We start from the raw sequence: 25433 nt of genomic DNA, 5'->3' as shown, positions 1-25433 counted from the left end.
CCAATAAAGAAATTATTAAAAAAAACAAAAAAAAAACTTGAGGGGGACATATGTACGCTCCATATCAGCAAGATCTTTTAACACTAACCTTTCAAATAAGAGGGATCAGTTGGATCTGGGGGCATCCATTTAGACAGTCAGGTGAATATAGATTGTACTAACTCACCTTGACCAGAAAAAAAAAAAAAAAAAATATCAGACAATCCTTAAATGACGAAAAAATGTAAATATACCAACATGGGTTAAAAATGGATCATAAACACATATTAGTATAAATGTTAACCCTCTGCTTAAAACACTAATTTCTTTTGTCAACAGAAAATATGTAAACCACTCCATACTTCAAAGCAACAAATGAGCAAGCAAACAGGACTACAAACAGGGATTCTGAATTTGGAGGTAGAAGACAGATTCCACAGGAAAGAGGCTTACTGTGTTTACTACAAGACTATGGGGTAGGGCTCTCTTTTTCAACAATTCCTAACATAAGGATGACCAGGAAATATATTACCAAAGTTGTCACCACTGTTACTACTACTTCTATTGTCCAGATGGAATATCCTGATCCACAGTGAAGAATCAGTTTGGTATGAAAGATGTCTGCAAGTTGAATCCTCAGTAAACAGGTGACAGAACTGAGAAAGTGGCAAGGCTGAAAATAATTCAGGATAATGAGGTCTAAATCAATCAAATATCTGAAGCATCAAAGGAAGAAAACTCAAGCAGAGGGAAGGTGAAACTGGACCCAGATTACCTCAGCTACTAAACCCCATACTCTGACTCCAATTTCCCTCAAGCTGAAGAACCAGTATGCAGACCTGGAAGTGGAGAATGAGAAGCCATCTCAAAAAAAGGAGAAACTGGAACTCAAACCTGGCTCAGCAACTACTACAACTAGAAAACAAAGTGTAATGGTTGTTGGTGACTCGCTTCTGAGGGGCATGGAAGCATCCATAGTGTTTTAGGAAGTGTGCTGTCTGCCAAGTGCCAAGACATTACGGACAGATTGCCAAGAATTATTAATGCTGGTACAAATGATACTGCTAGGTACCACACAGAGTATTTCAAAAGTGGCTTCATGTCTCTGAGAGAGAGGGTAAAGATAGATGCACATATGGTATTCTCCTCAATTGTCCCAATCAAGCATAAAGGCCCTTGTAGAGAAACTTGCATTCTGGAGATGAACAAATGGCTGCATAAGTGGTATTGATAAGTGTTTTTGAGCTTCCTGGACCATGGGATGATATTCCAAGGGCTGCTGAGCAGAGATGGGCTTTGTCGAAGAAGGGGTGCAACATCTTCAAAAACAGACTGGCAAACCTACTGAGGAGGACTTTAAATTAGGATGGGTGGAGAAAGCCCCAAGGTAAGAAGAGGCATTCAGGTACATACATCTTTAAAACACTTATATAAAAATGGGAAAAAGGGGCAACTCCTGGAATGCTATTTATACTAATACTCATAGCATGAAAAACAAAGTTCCAAATCTAAAGCCAATCATGAAAGAGGCTGACTTGGATGTACTGGCAGTCAGAGATATGATATACAGAGAACAATGTCTAGGAGATAGTTATACAACCATACAAATACAGGGAAGGGTTATATCAAGATATACAATGTCAAAATTACATTTGTATACACTTTTTAATATATAATAATCACTTATATAGTGTACTGGTATTTTGTAATATTTTAAGTATTTAAAAAATGTTATATCAACTCTCAAACACACTCCCATGCATAAAACACCACAAGCACACTCCCCCAGTGAACTGATATGAGTTTATAGTACATGTATTATACTTTTAAAATTTGGTGGAAGTGTGCTTGTGGGATTGCATGCATGGGAGTGAATGTATGTGAGTTGATATTTAAGTATTTTTATTTAAAAAAACATGATATATGATGTAATTCAGAACTAGAGGTATGTAACATTTTCTAATATACACAATGCAAATATATTCAGAAAGGAATTATCTTATTGGGTTTAACCTTGTTTGATAAAGGGGAGACATCCGATAAGTTTCCCAATTGTACAGCTCATGTTAAAATTCATAAAAATGTATCTGTGTGGAACTGCATGCAGTATCTTTGGCAGAATATTGTCGGATTAAACGTATCCCTAGGGGATTAAGAATTCGTAAAGAGCCATTATGACCAGGAGGATTTTGTATTAAAACAGAAGGCAATTTTGAATAAATGTGTACATGATCTTATGCTCTAATAGTTGAAACAATTAAGAAATCATCGGTACCATTACATGAACAACTTGAAACCCAAACTGTACCTTTACAAACTCATAACACCAAGGAGGAGTTTAAATCCAAACTGAGCTCATTTCAGAGTCGATTAGACAAATTTTGATTAGATATTAAGAAGGTCAAAATGAATACATTTCAGAGATCAATCTGACTACACAAAGGGGTTTGTTTGTATATCAATGGATGCAAAAGGGAAGGAAAAAACTCATGTTAAGTCTATTTCATCCTCCTCTGAGGATTCATGGGAAGAGGAAATAGATCACATCGTTTAAAAAAAAGTCAGTATCATTTGCTCAACCAGTTATGTATACAACAGAATGAACCATCACATTTTTTATGCTCCCAAATGCAAGGATACAAACACAATCAATTTCCACTTATGCAAACCTCAGGTCGATTCAGAGGCAATCGCAGATAAAGTCATGTGAAAAGAGCTCAGTTTTCAATTTATCCTATAGGGTATTAACTTGACAAGAAATTAGTGTTTTAAGCAGAGGGTTAACATTTATACCAATATGTGATTATGATCCATTTTTATACCATGTTGATATATTTATATTTTTTTGTCATTTAAGGATTGTCTGATTTTTTTTCTGGTCAGGGTGAGTTAGTACAATCTATATTCACCCCGCTGTCTAAATGGATACCCCAGATCCAACTGATCCTTCTTTATTTGAAAGATTAGTGTTAAAAGATCTTGCTGATATGGAGCACACATATGTCCCCTTCAAGTTTAATTTAACTTATAAGGAATGGTTAGCCATCAGTTCTTTAAGAAATGATCGATCGATTATCAAGCCAGCTGATAAGGGTGGTGGTGTGATTATTATGGACAGGCAAGAATACATTAAAGAAGCAAGACAATTGGGTGATAGTCAGTTTTATACTTTATTGGATTTGAATCCTATGTTATCTATTCAAATTGAGATTTATTCTATTTTGAAAACAGGAATACAACATAAGATCATTAGTGAGAATTGTTTTTATTTTTGTATGAACCTCATCCTATAGCTCCTTTTTTATATCTGGTCCCAAAAATTCATAAATCTTTACAATCTCCACCAGGTACACCTATTCTCAGGAAAAGGGTTTGTATTTGAACCTATTGGATCACCTTTTACAACCATTTGTCACTGATATGCTTTTGTACGTTAAGGATTCATCACATTTTATTAGATGCCTGGATGACATTGATGTGGTATAGGAAAATAGCTGGTACAGCAGCATGGTACACAAATATTCCACAAAATGAAGCAGAAATTATCAAAGCATTGGTACAATCTCATATGTTTGATTTTCAAACTGAGTTCTGGTCAAAACTGGCACATATAGTATTAACTAAAAGTTATTTCAATTTTGAGGATAATGTATACCAACAAAATAAAGGTATAACTATGGGGTCTTCTATGGCCCCGTTGGTTGTGTGTGTATAAGTGAGTCGTTTCGAAAAAAACTGTCTATAGTTCAGAATTCATGAAAAATATTTGAAAACATTTCACTGATTTTTTTTTTTTTTTTTTTTTTTTTTTTTTTTTTTTAAATATATGGGCAGGATCATATATTGACTTTAATCATTTCAAGAAATAGTTTAATGATCAAGACATCAATCTTAAATTTCATTTTTACCAGTGGTCTATTTGTTTTTTGGATATTTTGGTTAAGTCAGAAGAGAATTTAACACACACCACATATAGTAAAAATACTGGTAGAAATTCCCTACTACATTTTTCTAGTTTTCATCCTAGAAATTTGAAAGAAAGAATTCCAATAGGACAATTTTTAAGGCTTCGTAGATTATGCACAACAAATGATGCATATGTTGAGCGGGCAACTGAATTACCTGATCATTTCCTTAAAAGGGGATACACCACCAAGGTTGTAAGAAAGGCTTTCAAGAGAGCATTGAATGCTAACCACGTCAACTTGTTATTAACAGGTCAGCAATCTCATATTTCTAGATTTGTATGCACAATTCTACATTCCAATCGTACATCACAAATTAAAGACATTGGTACATTGTATCTGATGACAAATTAAAAGAATTTCCCATTTTTGCCTTTCATAAAAATAAATCCTTGAGGGACCAACTAGTGACATATGTTCTGACTGGTGGTGCACATGATGATTTACATACACGTGGGCAATTTACATGTGGATCTTGTTCTTATATGCCCTCATGTATTATGTACTTCATCATTTAAAAACAAACATAGCACACGTGCATATGTACTTAAAGGTCGTTTCACGTGTGATACATGTCAAGTAGTATACACCATTATTTGTCCGAGTATAAACTGTGAAAATTATCAAAACATAGATAGGGTACTCTGCAATTAGTGTGAAATTTCAAAAGCTGCAAAAACAACAACAAAGTCTAGTTGTCAGCAGACATAAACCACATCTTTAGCTTTTCCCGAAATTTCATTATTCTCTCTATTCCAAAGGAAGGCTATTCCATAAACCTGGAATAACTGCTGAGAAAGATCTTTTAGCCAAACGAGAATGGCCAAATTTTTTCACAGCTGGAAGCCATAAATACTGCTTCCCCACAGATCATGAATTTTTTTGCTTCATGCCATTCCAGAGATCCCTTCAATGAAGGGGTGCCAAAACCATTCACAACTTTGAAAGCCAAAACCATCTTCTTAAATTTACATCTACTATAGGGTAGCCAATGAAGTTGTAACAAAGGTTTAGCAGATGTTCTCCTAGATTTCCCCAAGACCATACGAGCAGCTGTATTTTCAACCAGTTGTAGTTTATGAATCAATCTACCCTGTAAACCCAAATAAATTGCATTCAAACTGAAAAATCCAATGCATAAGTCACAGCTTTTAATGCTGACATATCCAAATATGGTCTCAACTGCTTTACCAATTTCAATTTGAAATAAGTATTATGTAAGTATTACGTGCTACCTGTGCAATTTGTTTTTCCAAAATGAAACGAGTATCAAGCACCACCCCAAGAGATTTCACCTGATATTTAGGCATCAACTCTATTCTCATCAAACTAGGTAAGATAGGAATATCACACATCCCCTTCTTTAAGTAGCTCAGTCTTTTCCAAATTAATAACCAACTTGTTATTATGAAACCAACGAAATACTGCTTGTAAACAAAGATTCAATCTAGAAACCACATCTTTACGGTTTTTCCCTAAATGTGCCATAATCTGCATGTTGTCCGCACAAATAAAACGGATGAAATCAAAAGACTGAATCAACCAACCTAAGAGAATTAAAAATAAATTAAAAAGAAGCGGTGAGAGCAGAGCCCTGTGGAATCCCTAATTTCACCTCACATAGTGAATCTTGGAAGATCACAGATTTTTTTTTTTTTTTTTTACAGGACCAAGAACAAACCAGACAACCATTTTAATACCTGGCCACCAATTCAAAGGAGCCCATATCGATGTAATAAAATAAAATGATCCACTAGATCAAAAGCACTAGATAAATCAAAACTAATAAAGTCGATTCTCCTCTATCTAAATGTGGTAATGGCTTCTCAGTTAAACAAAGTTATCAAGTTCTCTCTACTGCACCCTTTTCTAAAACCCTCATGGGCTACATACAGTAAATCCCTATTGGACAAATAATCAGAGCGCTGATTAAATGCCAATTGCCCAATAGTTTTGCCACAAAAAGTAACTCAGACACTGGTCTATAGTTCTTACATTCTCTGGAATCCAAATTATTTTTTAATAAGGGAAAGCAGAGTTGCTTACTGTAACAAGGTGTTGCACAAGAACAGCATGATGTTAGTCCTCACACATGGGTGACATCAGATGGAGCCCAATATGGGAAACTTTGAGTAGGCACACTGAGCATGTCCAGCATGCCCTATACCATATATATCCATGTGGGGGTCCCTCTTCAGTCTTGTATCATAGAATTATAATTAAAATAAAAAATAGGAGAAACCCAACTCCGCAGGGTGGCGGGTGGGTTTCATGAGGACTAACAGCCTGCTGTCCTCTGAGAATACATGTTACTCTGCTGTCTCCGAAGACAAGCAGGATAGTAGTTCCTAGCTACAGGCTATTCCCCCCCATACAAAAAATAGACCAACAGACACCCAACCAGGTGCCAATGGGCCCAACACTGGTGCTGTTAGATACAGAGGGGAAGACAGCCTGAACCCAAACAATGGACCCTAGGTTGGGAGAGTTAGGTTCTACACTTCAAACAGGTTCTGGAGGACAAATTGGCCGAACCTACTGTCGCGTCCGCCATCCCTATCTAGACAATAATGTGATATGAATGTATGGAGAAAACTCCATATTGCAGCCCTGCAGATCTCCTCCATGGGAACTGCTCACAAGTGGGCCACTGACATGGCTCTGACAGAATGAGCCTTGACATGAGCACCAAGATGCAGTTCCACCTGGGCCTAACAGAAGGAGAAGCAATCTGCTAGCCACTTGGATAGTGTGTTTGGCAACGGCAACACCCAACCTATTCTTATCAAAAGAAACAAAAAGTTGGGTGGACTGCCTATGGGCTTCTGTCCATTCTAGATAGAAGGCTAAGGCTCGCTGGCAGTCCAAATTGTGCAGTGCTCTTTCGCCTTGGTGTGAATTGGGCCTGGGAAAGAATGTTGGCAGGACGATTGACTGGTTAAGATGGAAATCTGTCACCACCTTAGGTAGGAACTTAGGGTGCATATGCAATACCACTGTCATGATAAAACTTAGTATAAGGTGGATAAGTCATTAAGGCCTGGAGCTCACTGACTGTGCGCTGAAGTGACCGCCACCAAAATAAGACAATCCAGGTCAGGTATTTCAGGTCATAGGTGAGCAGCGGCTCAAAAGGAGTTTTCATCAGCTGAGCTAACACCATTTTGAGGTCCCAAGACACAGCCAGAGGCTTAGGTGAGGCTTCAACTGAAGCAGGCCCTGACTAAAATGTATAACTATAGGTAGCACAGATATGGGCGTACCATCTACACCATGGTGGTATGCATCAATTGCACTAAGATGAACGCTGACTGAATTGGTTTTTAAGCCTCCGAAAGGTGTAGAAGACAATCAAGCAGTTTTTATGTGAAGCAGGAGAACAAATCTAGGGCCTTCTGATCACACCACATGGAAAACCTCCTCCACTTAGTCCATAGGATCTTCTAGTGAAAGGCTTTCTATAAGTCACTAGGACCCAAGACACATCCTCACAAATATCAAGCAGCTGCAGAATTAACCTCTCAACATCCAGGCAGTGAGCAACAGGGCCTGGAGGTTGGGATGCCACAGCCTGCCCTGATCTTGCGTGATGAGATCTGGGAAGGTCACCAGCTGATTGGTTTCCGGATGGACAACACCCGTAGGAATGGAAACCAAACCTGTCTCAGCCAATAAGGAGCTATGATGATCATACTCCCTCTGTCCTTGCGAAGCTTCAAGAGAGTCTTCACCACTAAAGGAATTTGAGGATATGCATACAGAAGACCTTTATCCCAATGACAGGCCAGGGCATCTGAGGCTGGTTTGCCGTCTGACCTGGAAAGAGAGCAGAACCGAGGAACCTTCCTGTTGCAGGGGGACGTAAACAGATTCACGTCCGGGCTCCCCCAGAGGCAGAATATCTGATTCGCTACCCCTTAATCCAGGGACCACTCATGGGATCTGAAGGTTCGACTCAGCCTGTCTGCAACCACGTTCTCCATACTGGCCAGGTATATGGTCCAGAGCACCATCCCGTGAGACAGGGTCCACGACCAGATCTAGACTGCTTCATGACACAGAAGGTATGATTCTGTGCGTCTCCCTGCTTGTTGACATACCACTAAGCTACTTGGTTGTCAGTCTGGATCAAGACAACTTTGTTGGACAGCCGATTTCTGAAAGCCCTTAGCACATACCTGAACGCTTAGAGCTGCAGGAAGTTCATCTGACAAGAACATTCTTGAGCAGACCACAGACCCTGGGTGCCGAGCCCAATCACTTGAGGGTAAATGCATCCATAGTTAGCACAATTTGAGTAAGGATATTCTGACAGGAAATCCCCATTCCAGATTGGAAAGTACCACTACCAGGACAAGGAATCCTTGAGAGATGAGGTGATGTATGCAATCGTGAAGGCTCTGAGTGGCTTGGTGCCACTGTGACCTCCGGGTTGATTGGGCTCTGCACATGTGAAAGTGTGCCAAGGGAGTGACATGAATGGTCGCAGCCATCTGGCCCAACAGTCTCAACATGTGCCAGGCTGGTACCTGCTTGCTCTGTTGAACTTCGGCAGCAATGCTCACCAAGGCAACAGCCCTCTGGCATGGCAGAAAGACCTTGGCCTGAACAGTGTCTAGCAGGGCTCCAATGAAGTCCAATTGAGGTAATGGACTGATATGGGTTTTTGGGTAGTTGAGGATGAGCCCTAGTAATGCCAACACCCGAATGGTGAAGTTCAAGGACCTGGTGGTCCCTGCCTGAGACGTGCTCTTGACCAGCCAATCTTCCAGATTCAGGAAAACATGAACTCCCAGTCTGCAGAGGTGTGCTGCAACCACGGTCATGCATTTTGTGAAGACCTGTGGGGCAGATGAGAGCCCGAACAGCAACACCAAGTACTGAAATTGCTGTTTTCCCACCACAAATGGGAGATACTTCCTGTGACTGGGGAAGACCTCTAAATGGGTGAATGCTACCTTTAGGTCGAGAGCGCATAGCCAGTCCCCATTTTGCAAATGGGGGATCAAGATGCAGAGGGAAACCATCTTAAACTTTTCTTTAAGATACTAGTTCAAGGCCCTCAGGTCCAGGATGGGACGAGTCCTCCTGCTCACTTTGGAATCAGGAAGTACCTGAAGTAGAATCTCCGTCTTCTTTGCCTTGGTGGTATGGGCTCGACCGGTCTGGCTATTAAGAGAGAGGAGAGCTCCGTTCGTAGTACTTTCTGGTGCACTACTGGCCCCCAATATGGGCTTGGGGGACAATCTGGTGGGACACCCAATAGGTTTAATTGGTACCCTTGGCGGATGGACAAAACCCACTGGTCCGAGGTTATACTGGGCCACTGATTCGCAAAGAACCGCAACCTTCCCCCAACGGGAGGGTCAATCATTCCAGGAATGGGCAACTGGTTTATACTCCCTTCGACCCAGTTAAAACCCCATCCCTAGAGTTGCCTGAAGAGCTGGCTGGTGCTTGGGAACTCTCTGCTGCCTGAGATGGCTGAGGGAGCTCTGATGGTGTTGACAGGATCGAAGAGGCGGAGGATAGTTCTTCCTTTGGTGAAAGACAGACTTTCTTGGCTCCGGCCTCGACTGTTTCCTGGAGTACTGATGAAGAGTCACTGGAGGGTTTCACGATGGTCCCGGAGTTAGGCCACAGCATCCCTCACCCTATCTCCAAAGAAATTCTCTCCAGTACACAGCACGTCAGCAAGTCAATCCTGTACCTCCGGTTGGAGATCCAAAGCCCACAGCCATGCTATTCTGTGCATGCCAATTCCCGCTGCAGAGACCCTCGATACTCTCTTCAAAACATCGTAGGTCACACGGTCCAGATCGTTGTGCACCAATGACAAGAGGGTGTCTTGCTGATGTTGAGGCAGCTGCTCAGCCACATCCTGCGAGTATTGGCTCATGTAGAGCTTGTAGGCAGCGACTGGGCAATAAGCATGGTGCCTTGGAACACCTTTATCCCAAGAGAATCCATCACTCTGTGTCCTTTCCTGGGGGCACCGAGGAATGGGTCTGAGAGCACTTGGCCCTCGAGGGCAGATTCGACCACCATCGACTGGTGAGGCAGCTGACACCTACTGAATCCAGCAGCCTTCTGGAAGAGGTGCACCGCCCGTTTGCCTTCTTATTAGGAGGCGGCACTGTAAGGGATGGTGATCCCAAATCTTCAGCAGCAGCTCCTTAAGGATCTCTTGCATCAGGACCACCACAATCTCCTTAGGAAGCTCTATGAACTAGAGGATCTCAAGCATTTTGTGCCTGGCATGCTCCTCAGTCAAAAGCTGGAACAGGATGGCCTCTGCCATCATCTTCACAAAACCTGCAAAGGTTAAGTCTCAGGCGGCGACTTCCTTCGCTCATCTGGAGGAGAAGGGTCTGATGGGAGACCATCCGAGTCCTCAGAGAAGGACTCAGTTTGATCATCCCCCCAGGGGTCATAGGGACCCTCATCCTCACTGTATGCCACAGGGGATGGGACCCTAGATGCTCAGCCTACATCCAGAGGTGCAGGCACCGATTGATCTGCATGGGGGAATACAGGCCTCGGTGTCTCCACTGGCCTCAGTGGAGCTTCCTCAGAGGAGGAACCAGCAATGACCACCATAACAGTAGGGGAAGGTCTCGGTGCCCCGCCGGGCTCCAGTGCCATCCCGGGAACCAACACCAGCTGGGTCCGGTAGTATACCGATAAGCACATTGGTGCTTTTCCACAAGTGGTACGAAGACAGGTGGCACTGGCTCCAGTGCCACAGGACCAAAGCCCTGCAATGCCCGTTCCACCGCCAGCTGGACTAGACACTCCAGCTACTTCTCGAACGTTGCCAATGCCAACACCAACTGGGAAGAAGAAGGTGGTCAGACCTTCCTCGGACCCACGAGGAGGATCAACAACTAGCACCAGGTCTCGTGGAGACAGTCGCAGACCCCAGGCATGAAAAATGTTTGCACAAGGCAAAAGCCATTTTTAGAGCTCAATCAAAATTCAAGGCTCACAACTCCATGAAAGAGAGAGACTGGAGAGGGACCCTGCATGGATGCATATTATAGAGCATGCTGGGCATGCCAAAAACTTTGACATTTTTATTTTTATTTATTTATTAAGGCTTTTATATACCGACTTTCTTGATACAAATCAAATCAATTCGGTTTACAATGAACTAAGCAGAATATACAATTAACCAATCAACAAGAGATACGGAGCATACAGTTACATTATAACAAGGAAGCCTTAACTTGGAGTAGGAAAATAAAGAGGGGGTGAACGGAGCAATAAATATATAAAGTGAAATAAAATAGAATAAATACTATATACAGAAGAGGGGGCAAGGGGCCAACCTCTCTTTAATGAATATTATGCATGAAAATTTGGAAAGTTTTGTTTACAGAGATGTGTGGTGTACAGTTCTAGATCAGGCAATGGAGTTTGTAGTGGGGAAGGCATAAGTTTTCCGCATCATGCTCCATGTGTGAGGACCACCATCCTGCTTGTCCTCAAAGAAAACCCATTTCTAATGATGTGGTAAATAGTGGACCAGGGCCAGTTTGGATAACATAGTTAAGAGTCTGGTGTCCCTTTCAGATGATGTAAACTGAAGTGGACAGCATCCATTTCTGATGGCATAATGAAAAGCAACCAGGGAGGGCATGATTCAAGGTGGGAGTGGGCAAAGCTATCATCCATTCATTTCTCTGGAGGGGGTAAGGCATGGCTGGATTCTAGAACCAGATGTGAACACTGATCAACTGACACTGCCTGTCAAGAGGCATTGTCATCAGTTTGATGAGCAGTTGCATGCTTTGTGCAGGTTTACCCCCACACCCCCTAAAAAGAAGGCATAGGGGTAACCTGCACAGAGCAGTAGTTATAACCCTAAACACCTTGCTGGGCAAACCAGATGGACCTGTTTGGTCTTTAGCTGCTGTGATTTACTATATTACTGTTTTATTATTGTGGGTGTACCCATTACACTACTGTTGCTGATCCCTTTTAGTAGAGTATTTTATCATCACTAGATCGTGCATCTTTTTTTGCAACTAAGTTTCCTCTGTGCTTGTCCCAGGGCTATCGAAGTCTGTTATTGTTTCAGCCTCCACATGCTTCAGAACAAAATGTCATGCACTCATCTTTTCTGTGAAAAATTTTCTGACATTGCTCTTCTGTGTCTCAAATAACTGTGTATATTGCATAATTTATATTTGCTTCATTGCCCATCTTTTGTACAATATTGCACATTTTGATGCTGCTCTATATAAAACAGACTATAAAACATGTAGAATATCCTGAAAGTCTAATATATTGCCTGCATCCTTGTATAGTCGGATAATCGATCATAGACTATTTCATGGATTGGGGGAGGGGGGGGGGAGAGAAAAGAAGCTACTACAACAGAGGAATGCAAGAACAAAAAGGGAAATAACTGATGTTAATTTTAGCTCACATAAAAAGGAATAATATATTTGGAAAGTGTGTGGAAACTTTTCTAGAACCATAAATAACTGAGGGAGCATGCTATGTCACTACGGATTTCACAGTTCCTTTCCCAAACAAAATAAACTCCCCTCCACAATACACAACTCATTTTGTAGAAGAGTTACAATGGTATGAGGAGGCTAGGAAAATACGGCATTATAATCTTTCAGGGTTACATTAAGTCCTGCTCTCACCTCTGCAGGTTTCTTTTGATCATTCGCTGCGGGTTTTGACTTGGTCCTGAACTTACAGCAAGAAGAAAAAGAAGTTGAAGGACCTGCAGAAACAAAAGATGCAATGCATTCAAAAAAAGATTTAGTTCATGAAAGTATTCCCCATAAATTAACTCTTGGAAATTTGTATAGCAATAGCAATGCCAGATTATAAGAACTGGGACACAAGAGGTCTCCTGGCCTTCTACAACTCTGTGGTTGCAACAAAGATCACAGAAGCTGGCCCTTATCACAGAATTCCTGGGCCCCCATGGAATCCCTGGAACCAGGTTGGGCAGACACATGGCATGATTCTCTCCTCCTGCTTGATCCCCCCACACTGATTTATTTAAAGGTTTTTTTTATATACCGCGGCACGTTTGGAACATCACCTCGGTTTACAGTGGAACATAATGCAGCAACATGCTTTACAATGAAACAGATAACGTACAACAACAAAGTTTGAAATATAAAAGTTAAATATACAGCAATGTTTGAAAATACATGGTAACTGTTCAAATGATGTAACCGTATTATGCATAACAAAACATTAGTTAATTACAAATCATTATTTAAGGTCTAAATAAGAGTTTGAAAGATATTAAGGTCTAACCTGGGTAATGCATGTAGCAGAGGTTCGAAAGGACTTATACTAGTGGCATAAAGAAAAAACAGGATAACAGTGCAATAACAGGAGGTGGGGGGGGGGAAGGGATTAGAAGTTTGATTGGGTATGATGGATGCAAGAGAACAGACTAGCAAGTAGTCATGAGTCAGGAAGGGGGTCGAGAAAGGATGTTGTCAGTAAGTTGGATGAGCAAAATCAGACATAGGTATGCTTGTTTGAACAGCCAAGTTTTGAGGTTTTGCTTGAATTTCTGGTGGCAGGGTTCCTGGCATAGACTGGCAGGCATTTTATTCCAAAGGATAGTTCCAGCTATGATAAATGAGCGCTCCCTAGTGGAGACAGGCTTTGTTAGTTTGGGTGAAGGTGTCAGGAGTTTCGACTGCTGTTGAGATCTTGTTGGTCGGTTTGGCTTATGTAATATGAGATGTTCGGGGAACCATTGCATATTTTGGTTATGGATGGCTTTGTGTATGAGTGTGAGGGATTTATATGTTATCCTGAATGCTACTGGAAGCCAGTGTAGTGACTGTAGAACGTGAGTAATATGTTTGTGACGGTGTGTATTAGTGAGTATACGGGCAGCAGCGTTTTGCAGCATTTGTAAAGGTCGCATAGTGTTTTTAGGTAGGCCTAGTAGGATGGCATTACAGTAATCAAGCTTAGACATGATCGTGGCTTGTAGAACTGTGCGGAAGTCGTAAGGGTGTAGGAGGGTTTTGATTCTTTTTAGTGTATGAAGTTTGAAGAATCAGTTTTTTATAATGGCGGAAATGAATTTTTTAAAAGTAAAATGGTTGTCTATCATTATGCCCAAGCTGCGGACCTTTTGTAAGTTGGAGGAGGAGGGTTGCAAGGGAGGTGCTGGTTTATGGGTGGCATTGTTTAGGGGTGCTGGTTTGTGGGTGGTATTATTTAGGGGTGAGATGAGTAGCTCTGTTTTGTTGGTGTTGAGAGCCAGGAAGTTGTCGGTGAGGAGTTTGTTTATTTGTGTGAGGGCTGCGTTCCAGGCTTTTAATGCATTAAGAAGCGAGTCAGTTATGGGAATGAGGATCTGCACATAATCTGCATGGATGAAGTGCGGGAAGCCCAGTTTTGAGAGAAGTTGGCAGAGAGGGATGAGGTAAATATTGAAAAGAGTTGAAGAGCCTTGGGGTACTCCTTGCGACAGTTTTCTTGGTTTTGATTCACCGCAACCAACTTTAACACTGTAGCTCCTATCGCTAAGGTATGATTGGAACCAGCATAGAGCAGTGCCCGTGATGCCAATTTCTTTGAGGCGCATGATGAGTGTGTTGTGATTGACGGTGTCAAAGGCTGATCCAGTAAGCTGGAGGTTGAGGCTAAATCCAAAAGCATACACTGATAATAGACATTACTAACAGCTTTACAGACATATGAGCAGCTTTATTTTCCCAGATGCCTTTGTTAGTTAAACACTGTACAGGTAGCCTCAAATAACCTTGGAAAATTGTTGAAAGCAAAGAAATGGCTACACTGAGAACAGGCCCACTACCATTGACATGAGAATAATAAAATTGTGTTCCAATGTGTTTTATACCATAAGCCTTGTGGAAGGAGAGTCAGTAGAGATAAGGTGGGGGGAGGTGAGAGTTCTGCCAGCATTGTGTATTTCACAAAAGCAGAAAGACCTTCCAGTAAGTAGACCATAGGTGAATTTATTATAGAAATGCCAATTTCTAACATAACTTTATAATTATGCAAACATCTACAGGACTGAAACATTTGACAAAGAACTGGGTATAAAATGTAGGAGAACAAGGGAGATAAAGGGAAGAAATAAAAAAAAAAAAACCTCACAAAAACCTAACTAAACAATTTAATGAATTAACTAACACCCAGAAGCAAGGCATTGCAAACTGATCATAGGTAACAAAGAAGTAGCCATTCAATGGACCATAAGCAGAAGTCTGACACAATACTGCTTATAGTTCTGTGGCTGTTTAGGTTATAAGTCTTACACAAGACTACTAATAAAGACATAATATTGGTATTCAGTGCTTCGCTGCTGTTACTTACTGTTCTGCTTTTCTGGAACTGGGACAGAGGAGCCCAATGTTAAAACATATTTAACTATGCTCATCGGCTAACAAATTGGTAGAGAATGCTTGGATAACTGCACCAGATAGCTTAAGCAAGGTGACTTATTATATAAAACATGCGGTAAGAAAAAAAAGTTAGCATGCACTTGTAAAAACATCCAACATGTTTGTTAAAACGCTACTTAATAACTGAAGCAAACAAATTGAGCACATGCATGATTAAAAAAAAAAAAAGAAGTCCCAGACAGTGGTTATGCTGGTAGATGCATGGAAACCTGAAACCACATCAGCAAAAGCATGATCAATTTAATTAGAAAGCTAACTGGTGTTATCTTACTAAACTGAGCATGCTCAGTTCTTTTCTTCCTGCCTGCTTCCAAAGGGAAGACAAATAAGTCTGGCACATGCGGGTTATTAATGCTGCGGAAAGAAGTAGGAGGCAGACCATTACAGGACAGAAGGTGAAAGGAGAAGCGTTACATGAGAACATAAAATTAACCCGAGTGTGTGCTTAAAACCATGTGTCAGTAAAGGTCTGCAAAGAGCAGAGTTGGAGACATATAGGAGAATGCAAGGGAGCAACCCAGGGAAGAATCTGTGGCTGCACCGCAATCTACTGGTATCTCAATATTCACAAATATTGAGTCATTCATGCAAACTAAAACTGGAAAGCTCATAGAAGCTTTTAAGGCTCAGAATACTGTTGAGCCTCAAAAGCCTTTGAATGCCTATTGTGGTCCTTGGCTGCAATAACAATGTGAATTAAAATAAAGATCTTTGTCCTCTGGTAACCTATTGCTTGGAAATAAGGTTACCTTGTGTAAGTAAAGGTAGATTTCTTCTTAAAGTGCTCAAGTGAGTCAGTATATTTCCTTATTTCTTCCTCTCTCCCCTGTCCTGCTGATAGGTGAAAACAGAGAATGTGTAGCACTCTTGGAAGAAGGCCCTCCTGCGTCTCTGACTAGCCAGGGGCATAGGGGTGGATCCTTCACAAGATCTATAGTCAAAACTCTAAATGCCTACAGTATTCAGTGGCCAGACTAAACACAGCAATTTCAGCAATACCCGGGCAATCATGCCAACACCTTGAAGACTCCATTTACACACCACTATAAAACCTCTGTGCCTACAACATTGATGTGTGAAGCAATGCTTTAAGAGCCTCTGTGAGGTGTCCCTGTTGTCTGAGAAGAGAAAATTTGATGGGTGCATAAGAAATTCTGGAAAGAAAAAATGTGCGTGGTCTATTTATTCTCTGGCAAACAAAAGTGCAATCAAATATATTCATCTGCAAGGGCCTGTAGGTACAGTTTTAAGGTGTCATCTCTTATACATGGCCTTCATTGTTCAGGTCCTCAGTCCGCAGATAGCTGAGCCCTCTGAACAGTGCACACATTAGCAAGTTATGGAAATAGTTAGACATTAGCAAGCACTCAAACATGCTAAAACCTCATTTTCATACAATGTTCCTTCATTTATGTACTCAAGCTAATTTCAGTGTGTTCATGACAACTTCTTTCTGGACCACTTCAACATGTGCAATAAAGCCTTGCTATATAACATGCTATATTTGCCATGCAAGTTAATGCTTATTGCAATGCTGTGGCTAACACGAAGGGTAGTGCCCGGAACTGGTAGTGACTGTCCAGGATTTTGAAGCATAGATAGCGCTGGTGTTCCTGATGAATTGGGATGTGTAGGTAGGCCTCCGAAAGATCCAGGGATGTGAGAAACTCTCCCGGTTGTATCGCCCTTATTACGGAGCGTAGGGTTTCCAGGCGGAAGCGGAGAATCCTTAGGTGGCGATTGATCGAATTGAGGTCCAGGATGGGCCTGAACATCCCCTCTTTCTTGGGGACGATAAAATAAATGGAATAATGCCCAGTATCTCTCTCTTGTGGAGGCACTGGGGTTATGGCCTCGAGGGCCAGTAGTCTGGTCAGTGTAGCTTCCACTGCCGCCCTCTTGGCGAGGTCATGGGAGGGGGGACTCCATGAACTTGTCCGGAGGGGTTCGCAGAAAATCCAGATAGTACCCCTCCCAAATGATGGCTAGGACCCACTTGACCGAAGTTCTCTCGACCCATCTGTAATAGAATAGGGCTAGTCTGCCCCCTATGGCTTCTTCCCTTGGATGGGTCGGCTGAATCTCATTGTGGGGTACGGCTGGGGCCTGTATCTGAGCTGGTTCCCCTCTTGTTGTGCTTGTTCTGAAAGGACTGGTTCCTGCCCGTAGGGCGGGGCGCTTGATAGTTGCTTCTGTATGGATTGAAGTGCTGTGAACGTCTGCCCCTGAAGGGCCGGGGGAAGGGTCGCTGGTTTCTCTTCATCCTGTCCTCCGGTAGGCACGGCAATAGGGACTCTCCCCATTTGTTGGCCAGTTTCTCTAGCTCGCTGCCGAACAGGAGGAATCCTTTGAAGGGCATCCTTGTGAGGTGAGTTTTGGAAGATGTGTCGGCCGACCAGCTTCTGAGCCAGAGTTGTCTCCTGGCAGCCACCACAGATGACACTCCTCTGGCCGCTGTGCACACCAGATCAGAAGCAGCGTCCGCAAGGAATGATACTGCTGGTTCCATGACTTCTCCAGGGGTGTTGCTCCTGGTCTGAGATAAGCAGGCACGTGTCACTACGTTGCAGCAGGCCGCTATTTGTAGGGACATAGCAGCTACGTCAAAAGACTGTTTAAGGATGGATTCCAGACAACGGTCATGTGCATCTTTGAGAGCTGCTCCTCCCTCCACTGGGATAGTAGTGCGCTTCGAGACCACGCAGACCATGGCATCAACTCTTGGGCATGTGAGAAGGTCTTTGGCCGCCGGGTCCAGGGGGTACATGGCTGCCATAGCTCGTCCCCCTTTGAATGTGGACTCTGGAGTGCTCCATTCCAGGTCAATTAGCTGCTGGACAGCTTGTAACAGAGGGAAATTGCAGGAAGTCTGGCGGAGGCCCTCCAGCAGGGGATTCGGCTTAGGTCCCCCCCCCCCCCGAAGTATCTGGGCCCGGGATAGCGAGCTCCTTTAGGCTGTGGGTGACCAGGTCAGGGAGCTCGTCCTTGGTGAAGAAGAGTCTCACGGTTCAGTGAGGCTCTGTCCCTGGGGGGAGTTCCCCCTCTTCTAGGGGCTTTGCTTCCTCTTCAGAGCTGTCCATGTCCCCATAGGTGGGGCTTCTGGGCGGTGGAAACCTTTATCTAGGCCTCGAGGGGCCTAAAGGTCTTCTGGTGGAAGATGTGGCTGATCAGCCAGAGGTTCCATTTGCATGTGAACAAAGGTGTGTAGCCCTTTGAAGAACTCCACCCATGAGATAGACACTGGATCCAAGCTAAGGGGCGTTGGGTCCCTGGGGGTCCCCATCTGCGGGAAGTGACCCGCTGGGATTTGCTAGGTCCGGGATACCGACTGAGGAGCTCTCGGCCCTGGGTGGGACTGGCCCTGGGCTGGATCTCCCAGGGCCTCCTCGAACTGAGCGCACAGGGCGTAGGCCTCCTCGCTTTGTGCAGCTCTGATGTGGCATGCTGGTCAGAGGCCTTGAGCCTTTATCTCCGTTTCTGGTGGTGCCATGGTTGTCGGCGCATAAACCCTTTTGCGCTCCGGCGCGTCTAAAATGTGCGTGTGGGTTGTGCGTGCATTTGTGCGCCCAAGTCGTGGGTATGCGCTCAGCCCGGTAGGTGTGCGACGCGCGTATATCTTGTGCGCACGGCCCTTGTGCATGTAACTTATACGCACAAGGATTATGTGCGTGTAACTTTATGCACACATGAAAATTGTGTGCCTAAGTAGACTCATGCGCCCAGATCAAGACGATGAACGGAGCGGCGAATAGGGCCAAGATGGTGACAGCAACCATGCGGGCAATATGGCGACCACCTCGGAGGGTCTCCACGTGGGTAGACCCTTGGAACTAACCGGGGCCTGGCCCTGCTAGGGCGGATCAACCCGGCCGGCGACCTGTGTGATTCCTCGAACCTCGGAGACTGGAGTCAACGCTGAAGATTTCTACCTTACCTTGTCTTCGGCGCTTCCCGGTTTCGTTCCGGGCGGTCTCCGGCTGCAGGGGGAGAGGGCAAATACCTTCACCGCCGCGCTCGAGGGTGCACCCGCTGCCTCTCAGCCGCGCCGGGATCGGGGGCTAGGTCCTCGCCGCGAATCGGCCACTGGACCGAGGCTCACCTCCGAGGGACCACGGAAATCACCTCTGAAAATCTCAACTGGCGGAGGGACCAGAGGGTATCACCGCAGGAGAGCAAGGCTAGTCTTCAGAGGTAGGTTTTTCTTCAATTTTGGGTTTTCTTCGAAGAATTGGTTCTAACACTGCGAGAGCGTGCAGATAGTCCCTAACTGCTATGGAGACAGAAAATACTGAAGAGCTGCACTTCCTGCAGGGGGTATATGTACTAGGGGCTGACGTCAGATTGAAATCTGATCCGTCTCCAACTGCTATCAGGAGTACACTATACCCATTGGTCCTGAGTCCATCTGCTACACGCTAGAAAATATGTTTTTATAAAGAAAAGGCAAATTGAAAATGGAGGACCTGTGATTATATGGTTTATGGACACAATATCATGTATGTGGTATCTCACATCCAAAGTTTCATATTAAACGATTGTTGAGTTTAATCACAATAAGTGAAATGTTAAGAATCTGCAATGCTTCATTTATAAGGTACTTTCCATTCATTAATTTAAGTGCCCTTGTATGTATGATTGTTTTGTCAAATTGTTAACTTACACCATACAGAAGTCAGTTTTTTGGATATTTATTGTCCCTGGAAACTGACATTTCTATCTGACTGACTAGACCAACACACTAAACTCTTCCAATTTTAAATTCTAAATAGTTAAAAATATTAAACTGAGAGGGATGTGAATTAAAAACCAAGGAGTTTTAAGACATATTGACACAAATTAATGAATATGCATTGTTTAAATATCCTTATCCAGTACCACTACTTTGGTGTTAGACTGTATTAACATTTTTTTTTAACTTGTTTATTCCCATTTCTTTTTTTTGTTTTACAAAATTTGTTCAGTGCTATAGAATCATTTATGTTTAACGTTGGTCCTGAAATAAATTTTCAATAAATTATATAAAGGAAATTAATGGAAAGAAGCAGTACAAATACACACAATAGAAAGAGAGAAAATAAAGGTGAAACTGTTTACCACAAGCAGCTGTTAGATCACAGGTAAACATGGTTGCATACTACTTACTCTCATTGTCTGAACTATCACTGCTGCTGAAATGCCGGCGTCGTTTCATCCTGACACATCCTAAAGAGAAGGAAAATATAGTAGATTGTATTAACAATATTCTTTAACAGGAAGCTAGTCCCTACAGAACTAGCAGTTTCAAAGAAGGATAATCAAATAAAGGGAAAGTTTTCAGAGGACCTTTGTTAAAAAAAAAAAAAAAGAAAAAAATTTTAGAATTGCATATCAAGAACATAGAATTACCAAAAACATGATGTAGCCCAACAGTATGACGGGAAAGAAATAATCCAGATCTATGTTCTAGTTAATCTACAAATGCAGGCAATTCCAAGTCTAAGTCATGGGAAAACAAAAAAAAAAAACAAACCATAAGATAAGGAGTACAGAATGGAATTACACTTACTGAACATGATTCCAAAAAAATGTTAAAGGTGCCATATTACAGGAGGAGGACACCGCAAATATGAAACAGGCTTATCCCTCAGAAAATTTTAGATTGTTCAGGGTTAAAAGAAAACATATTGGGCATTTTGGTTAACTAGTACACATTTTTGAAAATAGAAATTCTTTTTGGAAAAATAACACAAGAACAAACCATCTTGTTTAGAAAAGTGCTTACAAGTGTACAATATCAACTCACAGAAATTAACTCATACTTGCAAAGGAAAATTACAGTTGTGCTCATAAGTTTACATACCCCTTCAGAATTTGTAAGATGTGTAGCATTTTAAGAAAACATGAGAGATCAGACAAAACAAGACTTATTTTTAATGTGTTTCAAATTAAAAATATTTTATGCATCACAGAATAGCATAAACTATAGCAATAAAGGAAATAATAAAATGGTCCTGTTCAAAAGTTTATAGACCTTTGAATATTTGAGCTAATATACACTCAAGTTGACGCAAATAGGTTGAGGTACCTTGCCTGATTGACTGTTTATACACGGTCACTTATTACAATGTGTCACTATGTCTTAAAACTCTTATTACAATGAGTTTCTTAGTGCTTGTGAAACCCTTGTGCATTTAATCTACAGCTGCACTGACTTTGGTGATTACTGAAGCATGGAGAAAGCAAAAGAACTGTCAAAGAATCCATGAGTAAAATTAGTTCAACTTTATAAATCAGGAAAAGGATATAAAAAGATATCCAAAGATTTGAAAAAGCCAATCAGTACTGTTCAAACTGTGGGAAATTATGGGTTTGGTTAATACCAAGCTAGATCAAAAAAAGGATTTCAGACACAACTGCCAGGAAAATTTGTTGGGATGAAAAGAAAAACCCATAAGCAACTTCTACTGAAATATAGGCTTCTCTGAAACAAACTGCTGTGGGTGTTTCAGCATGCATAATAAAGGCTGGATTTTCAAAGCCACACATGTACATATTTCCCACTCGTACATGCTCGCTGGATTTTAAATGTCCACATGTGCACGCATGCGGGGGGGGGGGGGAGGGAATTTTAAAAGGAAACATGCGGTGATGCAAGTAGGGCTTCCCCAGTTCCCTCCCAGTCTGCTCCAATTAAGGAGGGAACTTCTCTATAACCCCTACCTAACCTTTCTCCTGACCGCCCCAACCCCTAACTCCTTCCTAGCATCTCACTTTTTTTTGTTCCGTTATTTACTGCTCCTCTGGAGCAGAAGTAACCTCCTGAAACAGCGGCTAATGGCGCTGTCTCTGCCAGCCCCCTTGCCCTGTCCCACCCCACTCAGACCATGCCTCCAGCCCACCCTTTTTGTTCAGCCCGGCACTTCTGTGCATAATGGGGTTATGCACATGGCCAGGCCCATTTTAAAATGCACAGAGTATAACGCCCCCCCCCCACCCCTTTTTTACATGTGCAGGACTTTTAAAATCAGGCCAACACCACAAAACAGCCCTCTTACAGTATGCCAAACAGCACCTAGAGAAGCTTCAAAACCTCTGGAAGAAAATAATTTGGAGTGATGAGACCAAAATTGAACTTTATGGGCACAACCATAAATGCTGTTTTGAAGAGGAATCAACACCATCCCTACTATTAAGCACATAGATGGATCTCTGCTGTTTTGGAGCTACAGCGACCCAGGGAATTTAGTCAAAAGTGATGGCAGGATGAATGCAGCTTCTTATCAGAAAATATTGGAGGAGAATTTGCATTCAGTCAGGAAGCTGTGATGGAGTGCACTTGGACTTTCCAGCATGACAATGATCCGAAACATTAGGCCAAATCACCCTTCAGTGGCTGCAGAAGAAAGGGAATATTCTGAAATGGCCATCACAGTCTCCTGACCTCAATATTAAGTCACTTTGGGGACCACTCAAACATGCAGTTCATGCTAGACAACCAAAGAATAATTTACACATTCTGGAGACTTTTTGCCAAGATGAATGGGCAGCTTTACCACATGAGAAAATGAAGTACCTCACTCACAACTATCATAAAAGACTGAAGCCATCACTGATGCAAAAGGAGGCAATATGCGATACTAAGAATTAAGGGTATGTAAACGTTTGAAAAGGACCATTTTATTATTTCCTTTATTGCTCTGGTTTGCTTAATGATTGGGCTATTCTGTGATGCATATAATAGTTTAACTTGAATCACATTAAAAATAACAGACATGTTTTGTCTATCACTCATGTTCTCTTAAAATGCTACATGTCTTACAAATTCTGCCAGGAGATGTAAGTTTGAGAACAACTGTATATACCCTGAAAGCATAAAAGTCCACAAATTCAGGGGGTGGGGGGGGGGGTGTCTAAACAGACTATACACCAAAAAATCTAATAGCAAACATTACAGAAAAGTATACCAAATATCAAGCAATAGTGGAAGAATAACCTCTATCTAATTTCCAAGTAAGATCTTAAACCGGCTTTACAATCTACATAGTTATCACCAAGAGAAAAAGAAAGTAGATCGGGTTCAAAGAAAATATAATTAACACTGAAATTTGATTAAACATTTAGATGGATACTTTACAAAAACAATGCCCTAATCTATAAGAGCAATAATTGCTTCCTTCTTTGTCTTTTGCCTCATCTGGAAAAATTCTTTCCTTATGGATTATAAAAAAGCTCAGTGTCTAAAAAAATAATTTCATAAACCAATCCCCATCTAGCTCTAAAACCAGATTCACAATAAAAGTGGCCAATTTCACATTTGCCCCACTAGAGGCCTAAATGTTTTCTGTTGAAATCTTGAAATTCACCAGAAATCTGAGAGATTTATAGGGACAAAGCTCTTCCCAGACCCTCAACTGCAAACCAAATAGCTTCCAGTACAAAAACCTGATATTTCATCATAGCAAATGTTACCTGGATGATCTCATTCAAAGCCTCCTGAGAAGAAAAACTAGTCTCCAAAGAACTCACTACTCCCTGGACACTGAGGGCTGTCATCAGTTCCAGTGACTGCAGGTTGCCCAACAGAGCTGCTCGCACTAGAACTGCTCTCAGCCTCCCCACTCCCCCCATCACAATGATGTCATCAGCCAGGGATTGAACTTGCTCCATAGGGCTAGGTCTCCCACCAGTGGGGTTTGCCAGTGTCTTCCGATACTCCGGACTAAGCGATATATTAATGTATTCTCAGCCATGGAGAATTGCGGCACCCTTTCCCCACAGCTTCTCCAAGCTACTCAGCTTCAGGGAATGACAAACAGGATCCCCCACGAAGAACAAAGATCAATAGGCCCAGGAGTGGAGGCTATTAGCGATTCAGCTGGAAGTAACCATGTCTTACCCTCTCTCCTGACCATAACAGTAAGAAGGAAAATAGTGTGAGAAATATAAAATGCAGCACTGTAACTATCACACATATACAACGAAGGGGCTCCAGAGGTAATCCAGGAAAGCAGAGTTGCTTACCTGTAACAGGTGTTCTCCTAGGTCAGCAGGATGTTAGTCCTCACACATGGGTGACATCATTGGATGGAGCCCGGCACGGAAAACGTATGTCAAAGTTTCTAGAACTTTGACTAGGTACACTGAGCATGCCCAGCATTCCCTATACCACGCATCAACACAGGGGTCCCTCTTCAGTCTCGTAACATAGAATTACGATAACAATAACATTTTATAAATAAATAAATAAATCTTCAGAAAGATCCAGCGACTGCAGAATCAGCCTCTCAACATTCAGGCTGTAAGTGACAGGGCTTGGAGGTTGGGATGCCGCAGCCTGCCCTGATCCTGCATGATGAGATCTGAAGAAGTCTTTAGACTGATTGGTTTCCAGAAGGACAACTCCCGAAGGAGTGGAAACCAGACCTGCCTCGGCCAATGAAGGGCTTTGAGAATCATACTCCCTCGGTCCTCTCGAAGCTTCAGGAGAGTCTCCATTAGAGGAAGCGAAGAATACACGTACAGAAGATGCTTGCCCGAATGGTGAGCAAAGGCATCCGAGGCTGGTTCGCCGTCTTACCTGGCCAGGGAGCACAACTGAGTCACCTCCCTGTTGCAGGGAGATGCAAACAAGACCACATCTGGGTTCCCCCAGAGGTAACAGATCCGATTTGCCACCCCCTGGTCCAGCAACCACTCATAGAGCCTGAAGGCTTGACTCAAGTCTGTCCGCTATCACGTACTCATTTCCAGCCAGATACATAGCCCGGAGCACCATTCCGTGGGACAGAGCCGAGGACCACATTTGGACTGCCTTCCTGACACAGAAGGTACGATCCCGTGCCTCCCTGCTTGTTGACATACCACATTGCTATCTGGTTGTCTGTCTGCATCAGGACAACTTTGTTGGACAGCCAATCTCTGAAAGCCCATAAAGCATATCTAAATCGCTCGGAGCTCCAGGAAGTTGATTTGACGTGGTGCTTCCTGGACACACCACAGACCCTGGGTGCGGAGTTCATCCACATGAGCATCCCACCCCAGGTTGGACACATCCATGGTAAGGACAATTTGGGAAAGG

At 42.6% G+C, this 25433-nt stretch overlaps 1 protein-coding gene across 3 annotated transcripts in view; it reads right to left on the bottom strand.

Moving 5' to 3' along the window:
• Positions 1-25433, bottom strand: part of JADE3 (jade family PHD finger 3) — a 183912-nt gene that overhangs the window by 130787 nt on the left and 27692 nt on the right. For all 3 annotated transcript variants that reach the window (XM_029603618.1, XM_029603617.1, XM_029603616.1), the window contains exons 2-3: positions 20519-20578; positions 12605-12687 (exon numbers count right to left, since the gene is read on the bottom strand). In XM_029603618.1, coding sequence (XP_029459478.1) covers positions 12605-12687; positions 20519-20567 — 132 coding nt within the window. In that variant the 5' untranslated portion in view covers positions 20568-20578. The remainder of the gene's footprint in view (positions 1-12604; positions 12688-20518; positions 20579-25433) is intronic.

Source organism: Rhinatrema bivittatum, chromosome 5 (genome assembly GCF_901001135.1).
Source record: "Rhinatrema bivittatum chromosome 5, aRhiBiv1.1, whole genome shotgun sequence".
In the NCBI taxonomy this organism is placed as follows: domain Eukaryota; kingdom Metazoa; phylum Chordata; class Amphibia; order Gymnophiona; family Rhinatrematidae; genus Rhinatrema; species Rhinatrema bivittatum.
The sequence above is the reverse complement of the archived record's forward strand: the minus strand, read 5'-3'. Positions and strand labels throughout refer to the sequence as shown.